General features: G+C 42.0%; 2 protein-coding genes and 1 pseudogene across 2 annotated transcripts; 2 read left to right on the top strand and 1 right to left on the bottom strand.

Moving 5' to 3' along the window:
* Positions 1-611: 611 nt before the first annotated feature.
* On the bottom strand, positions 612-5993 carry LOC131879201 (glycosylated lysosomal membrane protein A-like). Its single transcript, XM_059225445.1, has 6 exons — positions 5733-5993; positions 5366-5644; positions 5094-5300; positions 4805-5035; positions 4459-4736; positions 612-824 (listed from the first exon to the last, which is right to left on the bottom strand). Exons 1-6 carry the CDS (start codon positions 5862-5864, stop codon positions 641-643), a joined length of 1311 nt encoding a protein of 436 aa, XP_059081428.1. The 5' UTR covers positions 5865-5993; the 3' UTR covers positions 612-640.
* LOC131879200 (actin nucleation-promoting factor WAS-like) lies at positions 1792-4115 on the top strand. Its single transcript, XM_059225444.1, has 3 exons — positions 1792-2398; positions 2482-3589; positions 3655-4115. Exons 1-3 carry the CDS (start codon positions 2126-2128, stop codon positions 3903-3905), a joined length of 1632 nt encoding a protein of 543 aa, XP_059081427.1. The 5' UTR covers positions 1792-2125; the 3' UTR covers positions 3906-4115.
* Positions 5994-9445: 3452 nt separating the features above from the next.
* LOC131879076 (translocator protein-like) lies at positions 9446-10299 on the top strand (annotated as a pseudogene).
* Positions 10300-10781: the final 482 nt, after the last annotated feature.

The raw sequence follows: 10781 nt of genomic DNA, 5'->3' as shown, positions 1-10781 counted from the left end.
GGATTCCTCAGGGGGGTACTGATTAAGTCAAGAGATTTGGTAAACACTAGAAAGTATGCGCCTATGTGTTACCAATCTTTNGTTCAAGAGTTTGAGGAAAATGATTATCCTCATTTGACAATTTTCAACTTTCGTACTGAGATCACAGTCAAGTACAAAGCAATTTGCTAGATAAAACGCCTATACAGGAGGTATTTGACAAAGACGAAGCAACATGAAACACGACGCAGAAATGTGGCCAAACCCAACCCCCGGAAAATACAAGCATCGAGAGACCACGAGGCAATGCCAGTTTCCGGTAATAACCACCGATGGGCATCGGAGGTCTGGTTACATTACGCAAAACAATGAATTGTCAAGGAAACGATAGTTTCGAGGATCGAAAGAGCCGAGGCAAGTTCCAAGGGAAAGACAGATAATTTCTTTCCCATTCATTACTGAGAAAAGGCTCTTTCTCGGAAGGCTCGAATGTTGTGAAAGGCAGACTCACGGTACGGTGGGTAAGAATAGATTAATTGGCATAATCCTCACTTAAAGAGGAAAGAACCAAAATTGCAAACCGTGGCCAATTGTTTGCGTTTCTCGAGGGCTAGAAACTTGGGCATTAATGATTCATGTTGGCTTGGCCTTCATGAGCTAATTAATTCTGAAGTCTTCCGTAGGCATTTTGTTGTGGTTGTCTCCGCTTGACACGCTTGACAATGCAGATGACAATGGCTGTAATGCCAACCAAAAGAAGAATTCCAAATATGATTGTCATCACGAGAATGATCATTGGTGAAAATCCATTACGAATGGGCTCTCCTGTTCCGATTGTGAATGTCCTGAAAAAAAGACAATTATTCAGACCTTGTTTCAAAATTCAAAGCAGGTTTAATCTATGTCGAATTCTATTCTTGTTCCATTTGCTCCGTTTCTGAAATCCCTAAAGCATTTTTTGGTGCTTTTTTTTATCTGAGTTTTCTTTCACCGTCTAATTTCTTGATTTAATTCGCTTTTTCTAGTCTATTTGGCTTCACTTTTCTTTAATGAGTACTTGTATTTTAAAATGCTAATAATACGAGCGAAAACGTTCCCGATACAAATTGGCTACAACGAACGAAGATGTTCCTCTGAAATATTGTTTATAGCATTGTTCATAACAAGGGGAAGCAAGAACACCTCTCAATGGTTTGGAAAAGTTTAGAAAACCATGAAAGAACCTGATGCGCCCATTACTCTCCCACAAATATCATTGCGGAGCTATGAAAAAGGACTTGAAAATAAGTTTTCACGATAAAAAGACAACAAAAACATCGGCTCAACTCACTATGGGAAAAAAGGATCGAACCAGCATTGTTGCAATGTCTCAGACAAGTCTCTGAGAAACATTGGTCCTTGAAACACCTGTTCTTGGAAGCTTAGGATGGCTCAAACCAGGAGTAAAATAGCGTCCAAATAGCAAAAGGCAAAATGGCGCTTTCCTAGATATAAGATACTTGTCATGTGTCAATGTGTGAGGATATAGCAAGAAGGGCCTCTAAATTATGCGGGTCTCAACCAATCCACCTACCTAAGCAATTCACCCAGCCCCCTCCTCTTCCAATTCATCTACCATAAACAAGGCGAGTGCGCCAACCCATCTCCAGCAAGAAACTGTTTGCATGGCGACCAACGCAACAACAGTAAATAACACACCTGTCGGTTTCGCTCAAGGATGTTCCGACTCTGTGGGAATGAATCGTTTGGGGCCCTGACATCTTTCCTCCCAGCTAAGATAGAATCTATCATCATGGAAAAGGACTGGTTCTGTCTTGTGCGGTGGAGGAGTGGCTCATTCATGTGATCGATCTCATGTGGACATTTGCTTCAAGAGTGACTCATTTTTTGAAATTTACGATGCCAAGAAACTGGCGATGGATACTAAGTGAAGGCTGATTGTAGAGTTCTAAGAGGGCGGAAGCGATTATCGCAGTGTGTGAGTAGAACTCAATCCTTATGTTTTGTGACTGAACGGAATCGTGCTCTGTTGGCTGTGTGAGTATATCATGTGGTGTTGAATGAAGTGCCTTGGGAGCTGAGATAACGCTTATCTCTCACAATTGCTTTCCTCATCAGTCATATCGATGCTTCAAAGCATCATTGAATGCCCGTAAATTCGACAGGAATTAAAGGAACCTTTCATCTAAAACTCGGTCTCAGTTTGGTGACCATCATGAGTGCCATTTCGCGCCTGTTAAGTGATCAAGAAAACCGCATGATCAAAGATTTCATGGAACCCACTCAACACAGTTTGGCCACAACTGTGGCCAAACTTCATCTCACTTCACCCGTTTCAAGACATAAGGAATGGACTACCACCGCAATTGGCGTTGTTTGCTACATCAAGGATAGAAAGGCTCGTTCGTATTTTATTAAGGTATAGTATCAATTAATGTTATATCTTTCTCAAGTAAGAGTTTCAGGCAACATAAAATCAAAGAATGTAACCAACCGTTTTAGTTCTACGATATGACGAAGCGAGTTTGCGTCTGGGATCAAGAAGTTTACCGTGGCATGAAATATAGGGCGGCCCATACTTGGTTTCATATGTTTGAGGCCGAGAATTCTATTGCGGGGATAGAATTTGTGGACGACAACGAGGCCACATTATTTAATCAAGCAATACAATTGCGATTAGATCGATCAAAAATGGTTGAAATCAAGAAGAAGGAGTCAAAATTGGCCTATTCAGATGGTCTGAGGCAGGAAAATATGGATCCGGAGACTTTACCCCATTTCAAGACACAGCCCCCACCATTGACTTATGCTTCGAAACTAAATGTAGAATCGCCACCTATAAATACGACAAAAAGGAAAAGGAAGTCCAAGAAAAAAAAGAAAAAAGGCCAAGAAAAAAGCTATACGAAAGAGGACATTTCAAAGCCAACCGGGTTTGTCCATGTATCGGGTGTGAAGAGCTCTAGCGAGGGTTTTCAAATGGTGGACAATTCAAGTGAGATCGATCCTCGTATTCAAGAATTTCTGAAAGTGGCAGGATTGAGCGAGGAATATTTCAAAGACCCTGAACAACGGAGAGAGATCGAATCGTTCGTTAAAACAAATAATGTGATCAAAACTATGGATCATAGACAATCAAGGATCATTACCAAACGAGAGGCTCCGAAAGGACCCAAACCCAAACCCGAAATCAAAATCATCCACAATCTTCAACTAGCATCTCCAGCATCACAACCACCCAAACAACAAACGCACTACGCCCCAGGGTATGGAACCATTCCTCGAGCTCGGATGTCTATGACCAATCGACCGCAAATTCCGGACATGACGGCTTACTCATCTTCTTCTGCTGTGACTCCTCCATCAGTGGCACCAATCACGCATAGGTCCCAAACGAATACATCCAAAGCTCCAGCACCTCCAACACCAGTTCGAGCTCCTCCAGTTCGGGCTCCTCCAGTTCGAGCTATTCCAGTTCCAGCGTCTTCAGCTCCAGCATCCTCTGCATCACCTCCACTGGCACCGGCTACACTACCTCCACCAGCACCGCCAAATGGAATAAAGCCTTCGACACAACACTCAACACGCAATCTTATTGCCCCTGAGAATGGTAAATATTAACCAATGTAAATGTAATGATTGATCGGTGATCACTAATATTTCTATTTTTCCCAGGTCGTGGAGACCTGATGGCTGAGATTCGAAAACGTGGAGGTGCTGGTACAGCCGGACTGAACAAAGTGAGCGAAAGAGCCAAACACGAAAAGTCCCCGATTCGAGGAGAAGACAATTCTTTGACAGCCATCTTGAAGAACGCCTTAACTTCGATTCAGGCTGCAAATTTAGGTTCATCATGTGAGGATTCCAACGATGATGATGATGAATATAATAGCGGCAGTTGGTCAGATTCGGAGACCAGTTGTTAGTTAAGGGCTCATCTTATTATGTGAGGCATTTTGAAAAGAAAATGCCACTCCTACCTCAATTAAAGGAAAAACAAGTTCTTTGAAACTGTGAGAGCGCCAGAAAATATTTCAACGTATATGGACGTGCTGAGCCCAATAATTAACATCTTGCAAGTGTCGGTTATTAATTGAGGTGATTTAGAAATACAATATGCGCAACACGAAAATTAACATTTGTTTAATCTATCCTGTCTAGAACTTCTTTCTGATTGTTTCTTTCGAGCGAGAAAAGCCTGTATTAATGAACAATATCGACTTCTAATAAGAGCTATGAGTCACGAATATTAAGCGCCTTATCGCTTGAGATTGGCAGATTTAGATTGGTTAATCCAGTCTTGACCCAGAGGGGATGCGCACTCAGAGAGTTCAAAGTTGCAAACTACTCTGCAAGAATGGACAGCTTAAGAATGCGTCGTCAACCCCATTTCTCAAGTATTTCACGATGCGAGTTAAGCCAACTCCTTGATCATGCCTTAATCATAAATACACTTCCAAATTACAAAATTCAGCTTACCATGCTTGATATTTAGTTTTCTTGTAAAAACCATCTTTCGGTCCTCCTAAGGTCACATTGATTCGAAAGACCAACATATCATCCAAGTCCATGCCGTACATGGCATACAAAATGGAGGTAGCCAATTCGTCACTGGCATTGGTCACCCGAATCGCATTCGTAACATTCACATCCGTTGATCCCGACAAATCTCTTTCACGTGTTGTATAAACCACAGGGCGCCATTGCAGAAAAGCTTGAAGGGATTCATTATATCCCGGGATGATCAGCTCTTGGGTCTGTTAGGAATGAAGACGAAACACGGCATTTTAAAGAGCGACTTGAAAACCTTCCCAATTGGGAATACCTTAAAGATGCCCGGAGTATGCTCATCGTCCAAGGTGCGGGTAGCCACTCGTCGCAATTTGTCTTCTCTAGTGGCCTGGCTCACAATGTAGAACTCGAGGGCAAATCGTGATCGTTGAAACCCGGACGTGGATTTCAATTCTTGCAACTGAATATCGAATTGATTGGTACCCTCACTATGAGATAAATGAGGAAGCCACACGCCATAGCCCTCTTGAGCGTAAGAGGCCAACTAGAAGCAGAATCAGAAATCAAAGACGGCAAAGAAAAAGACAGTATTACCGTATTACCGTGATGTTGAGCGTGCCCGTGATATTGTGAGGATGACTGGCCCCCGCAGACGAGTAATTTTGCCCGATGAAACCGTAAGCCAAACGTTGAGTGGTGTTTTCAATCATCACCCGTTTCCAATTGAAATTGAGCAACGGGTACACCAGCACCGAGGGCTTTTCATCGTGAATGAAGGCGTTGTCGGTCTGGTCGTCGAACTCAATCAACTGAAAGCAACCAAGTCATCAATCCCTGATACAAGTTCTACCACTGGCCAAATTTTACTTCTTACATTAGCCAACATGATAGCGGCCGAATAGTCGGGTGCATTCTCGTAATCAATGGCCGAAGCCATATCGCCAAAGCCGAACAAGGCTCCCCAATCGATCCGGACTCGATCGCCGGGAGGGGTGAGAGCCACCTGAATGGTGGGATGCTTGATAACTGACCAAACCCAGTGATGCTCTTGCGCTTGGACCGGATCATCCACAATGGTCAGATTGAACACGCTCACCGAGCCGTTGCGGTTACAAGTGGTCATGAGACAGCCTGGATTAAACGTGGACTCCAGCTGAAAATGAACCATTCAATTCGTCAATTTTCGGCACTGCGTACAGAATCTTTATTTGTGGTTGTTCGTTCAATCAATAGACACTCACGGTGTGTTTGATGTCGTGGGTCGGGTAGGAGATGCCGTCATCGGTGACGGAGGGCAGCAAATCCAAGGGTTCCACCGGGAGAACCAGACAGGTGAAGCACCACAAGAGACAAAAGTCCAGAGCCAGAGCCATAATGTAAGGGTTGATCGAGCAAGAAGGGTTCGACTTGTGAGTTGTGACCGATGGAAAGAATGAGTGGGGGGCGTTAAGTCAAAGACGTTTCGTGACCTCTTTTAAGGCTTAAGAAACCAACATCAACAAGGTGTATGTTTATGTTATGATCAGGTTCAGCGTGGCCAGCTCTTCGGCTCTCTAAAGGCCAAGTTGATGGCAAAAAATATAGCGATTTGGAGCCTCCCCCTTTGATTGTCAAATTGAGATTAGATTTCGCGGGTTCTATTGAGCCAAATTTGGATAAATGTTACTGAACATACAGTACGATCAGGGCATGTCAAGTGAAGAAATTGAAGGAAGAATATGGTCCAGCACCCTGAATTTGGGCATTTTGGGGAGGGAGAACTAAGACCATAGAGGAAGCAACTCCTAGAGAGCTAGCCAGGCGGACATTTTTCATTCATCTCTATAACAGAAACCTGGCTTCAGCCAGGGGTCTTAGATGAAGAACTAACCATAGTTGGTTTCAACTTAGTTCGTTGTGATAGGATACGCCATAATAATCCCATATTCCCACATGGGGGTGTGTGCCATTATGTTAGGAATGATTTGGAAATTAGTTGTGTGCAAATGTCGAATGGAGAAGTAGAGGTCTTACTTTGCCATCTTCAAGGTCTTGGTCAGTCTATTGTAACAATGTATAGACCCCTACTTATTCAGTAAGCTCTTTTATGTCAGCTCTCCAAATCACTGGAAATGTGTTGGATCAGGCAGTTTGCTTGAAGGGTTTCTTTGCAGGGGACTTCAATTTTCCGGCTAGCATTGTAGAGTGGGAGGTTAGTGCTGATGGATATATTCCCATTCGAAATCAACATCTCTGTCAATTGAAAAGCTGGAAGAATTCGCGATCTTGCGCAATTTCGCCCACCATGTTGGTGTAGCCTAGAGAGAATAGCGTTCTTGACTTGGTCTTTTCCAATGACCCTGATCGGATTCAATATGTCCATGTGACACCTAGTAATCTGCCAGATATTCATGTTCTTGAGATACAGTCAACCATAACTCAAAAGCCGGCGTACTTTAGAGTAAAGCATGTCAAAAAAGTTGGTCTGGTTAAGTTCAAGTTCAAAATTGTTGATTATAGAAAGATTAGAAGACCTGAATCTGGTTTCAATTTTGAAACAGGTATTGTCCATAGATGCAGCCATTGACAAATTAGTTTCAGTTTTTAAGGAAGCTTGCTCCAGTCTAGCAATCTCTGAATGCGTTTCTGAAACTAGTACACCGACAAAAATTCCAAAATATAGGAAGACTTTGTTCAAAAAGAGTTGCAAAGTAGCAAAAAGGCTGAAGAGCACTTTGAACCCAGTAATTGTGGGTAGTCTAAAAAAAAACTTGGATGTAGCTCAGGGTAAGATGAAGGCCTCCATCGAATATGACAACTTACAAACTGAGAGGAAGATGATTCAGCAGGTCAGGTCAAATCCGAAGGCTTTTTCTCTATGCGAACTCTAAGAGAAAATTGAAACACTCTGTTGGCCTTTTGGGGTCAACGGGGAAGCCGTTAGCAATCTAGGGACTATGGCTAACATGCATGGAGATCAGTTCTCTAGCGTTTTTCAACCCCACTGGGTTCATAAGCAACAGCTCATTGCTCTGAAGATGTGTCTCTTGAGATTGACAAGGTCAGTCAAGTTGAGCGTTTAGATGATCTTGTAGACATAGATCAAGATGCTTTAGAGGCCATCAGAAACTGGAGACTCTCCAGTTCTCCTGGCCCTGATGGTGTGACATCTCAGTTTCTGATGAGATGCTCACTGGTTCTTGCTCCTGTTTACTCGTACTTGATGCATTGCATCTTGGAACAGGGCAAGTTTCAATCTTCACTAAGGAAGTGATCAGTTGTTCCAATTTTTAAAGGGGAGATAAGTTGCTCCCCAGTAATTATAGGCCAATTTCTCTCACTTTAATATTGCAAAGGTGTTTGAGATCATGAAGTCCAAACTTGTTGAATTTCTTGAGGTCAATAAAGTCCTTCCTCCTAGCCAGCATGGGTTCTAAGCACATTTTAGAATGGTTACCCAACTGATTGAGTGGAATGAAATTCCGCTTAATGATGTTTGGGTCAACTCTTTTAAATACTCCACTTGTAGATAATGGAGGTAAAGATATTGAGCAGGTCTCATCTATGAAAGATTTCGATGTAGTCCTCAAAATAATGGAAAGTTCAATGAGGATATCCAGTTGAAGGTGGGTAAAGCTTTTCAAATATGTGGTTGGATATATCACACGTTTAAGTCCAGAGATAGCATCACGATGCTAACTCTGTACAAGGCAATTGCCCAGCCACATCTTGAATATGCTTCACCCATTTGGGCTCCAATGAGGTCAGCAGGTTTGCAAAAGGTCAAACAAGTCCAAAAATGTTTCACTAGGAACATCATAGGAATGAGAGAGCTCTTGTATTGGGAGAGACTGTACATCTTCAAAAGTATCCATGAGCTTTGTACCAACTCAGGATTTAGGGTCAATTCTAGTGACCGTTGAGGCTAATGTGCATCTTGAGAGCACCTTCAAGCCCTCAAGAATCCAGCTAGCTCAAACAATGAAGTCCAACTCTCTTCTTTTTTGGGCTCTTTAATTGTTTAATTTGCTTCTCTCTAATATTTGTAGGGAATACGTAGGCCTTGTTGATCCGGTAGCATCTTTCAAGTCAGACTTGGAGAAATTTTCAGATAGCATTCCAGATTCAACCCTACATTCAAGGACTAGCTCGGTCTGCCAACTCAAATTTGTTGGTAGACCAAATATCATATAAAGATTGAAAGGTAGTAAAAATGAATTATAACCTTTCATTTTAATAGCACTGGGAATTACATTCAATGTAGCGTTAGATAAGCCCGTGAAAAACCAAACCCAACCAAAAAAAAGGAATAAACTCCAAGTTCAATGCATACAGTGCGATTTGGTTGGGCATGTTGTCATTGATTTTACTCCATGGAATAACGTCAGTTGCTTATGGACGCGTTTACTTGACGAGCCCTGTACGCAAAATCATGTGTGCTCTTTCTTTGCCATTGTTGGCATTATCTACTAATTTTGGTTTGCTTATTGATGACCGTTTGGTATTTTTGGGGTCAGGTTCAATTTTGATTTCTAATTCAAAGACCAAACAGGTACTCAACAACGCAGCACCGATTTGTGATCTGCGAACAACAAACAAAAAATTTTTAAAATCCCTCACAAATAAGCAGACAAGCCAGGAAATAGCTGGATGAGCACATCAGTCAGGACCCACCAGCTTGCCCTACTGTCAGCTGTTTAGGGCAATGTGTACAAATCTATACATGTGACCGGACTTCTAGAAATATGGACTGTGAAGTAGACTTCCGCCAAATCGGGATTCTCTTGGTCAAATGAATTCTGCGCCATTCTTCAAAATATCTAATAAAACCCTTAGATTTTCCCAAGCAAAGAAAAGTGTTCTTGCTCATTTTTTGTAGAGTGGGTCGCTTCAGAAAATCTGATGTCAAAAACTTTGGGAGCTTCAGGACATAAGAAAATATTCCTCTCGGTCGAAGTCCACATCACTAGAAGTCCGTGATAAGACACAGGATTGTATTTATGTAGTAAGAGTTCGTTACTCAACTCACCTGGTACTGATAATCTTTTGGTTCGTCCTCCAGCAAACAGTAACTCTTTAAGGCGTGTCACAATGGATGCAGTCAATTGGAAGGCTTTGGGATTCACCCTTTTACCCTTTACCGGGCTTTTGTCGGAAGTCAATTGACTCGTGGCAAAATCGATACCTTCTACAAGGTACATGTTCATTCATCATCAATTTGATTATCCCAAACTGGGTGAAAAATAGGTGAATTCTTGAGATACATCTCTTGCGTAGGATATCCGGAAACCCGCCTATCGCCCCCCCAATTGGGCCTTCCCCGTGGTCTGGACAAGCTTGTACACCTGCATGGGTTATGCCTCGTACATGGTCTATCGGGACGGGGCGGCTTTGAAGGACCGGCTCGCACGGCCTTGGCCCTCTACGGCGGCCAAATGCTGGTCAATTGGTCATTCACGCCCATCTTCTTTGCATGGAAAAACTGTTTCTGGTGAGTTTATTGAAGGATTGATGACTTTTAACTTAGGGCCTCTTAACCTTAGCATTGAATACGTTTGATCCATGCATAGGGCTTTGTGAATACGGTGGTCTTGTGGGGTGGGGTGGCCGTGACCATGAAGAGCTTCTACGATATCAATCCTACGGCTGGAGCCCTTCTGGTTCCATACCAGATTTGGGTCACATTGGCGGCTACCTTGGCTTACAATATCTGGCAACTCAATCCGGATCACGAGAAAAAGGACGCTTAACATCATTCATTGGTGCGCTCCCAAATTAGTTGTAAAGTAAATCTGGACTTCCAAATACATTTTATTCTTCTATTGTCAACTTTGGGATGGTTTCTTTGACCCAATCACTATCAGAGAATCGTAGTTTTCATTCTGTTCTGCAATTTCACGATATAAAAACTGCAAGAATTTTAAGAATATTTTACCAAAACTAGGAATGATAATTAAAAAAAGCAAAGAATATGATATTCTCTTAGGAGCACCTGAAATGGGTAAAATTTATTAACTTTGCAAAGTTATCTCCTGTTCTATGCGTAAATTAAGAAACTAAAAGAGGATATTTTTCCTTCTGTTCCTCATTTTCCTTGTTGTTGAGAATGTTTTATTATTATTTTTGGGTTGAGATTTAAAATGAAGATGAAATCAAGACCTTCATGAAAAATGCTATTTAGCGAATACAATTGAAATTGGTGAAATTTTATATTAGGTCCAAAACTGCAAGCAAAGGAGCAGAAAAAATGTACATGATTTTGATTCTTTTCATTTTTCATTGCAGATTTAGTAACAAAATAATGACAGAGC

Source organism: Tigriopus californicus, chromosome 4, assembly GCF_007210705.1.
Source record: "Tigriopus californicus strain San Diego chromosome 4, Tcal_SD_v2.1, whole genome shotgun sequence".
NCBI classification, from domain to species: Eukaryota; Metazoa; Arthropoda; class Copepoda; order Harpacticoida; family Harpacticidae; genus Tigriopus; species Tigriopus californicus.
This window is presented reverse-complemented; position numbering and strand designations above follow the sequence as displayed.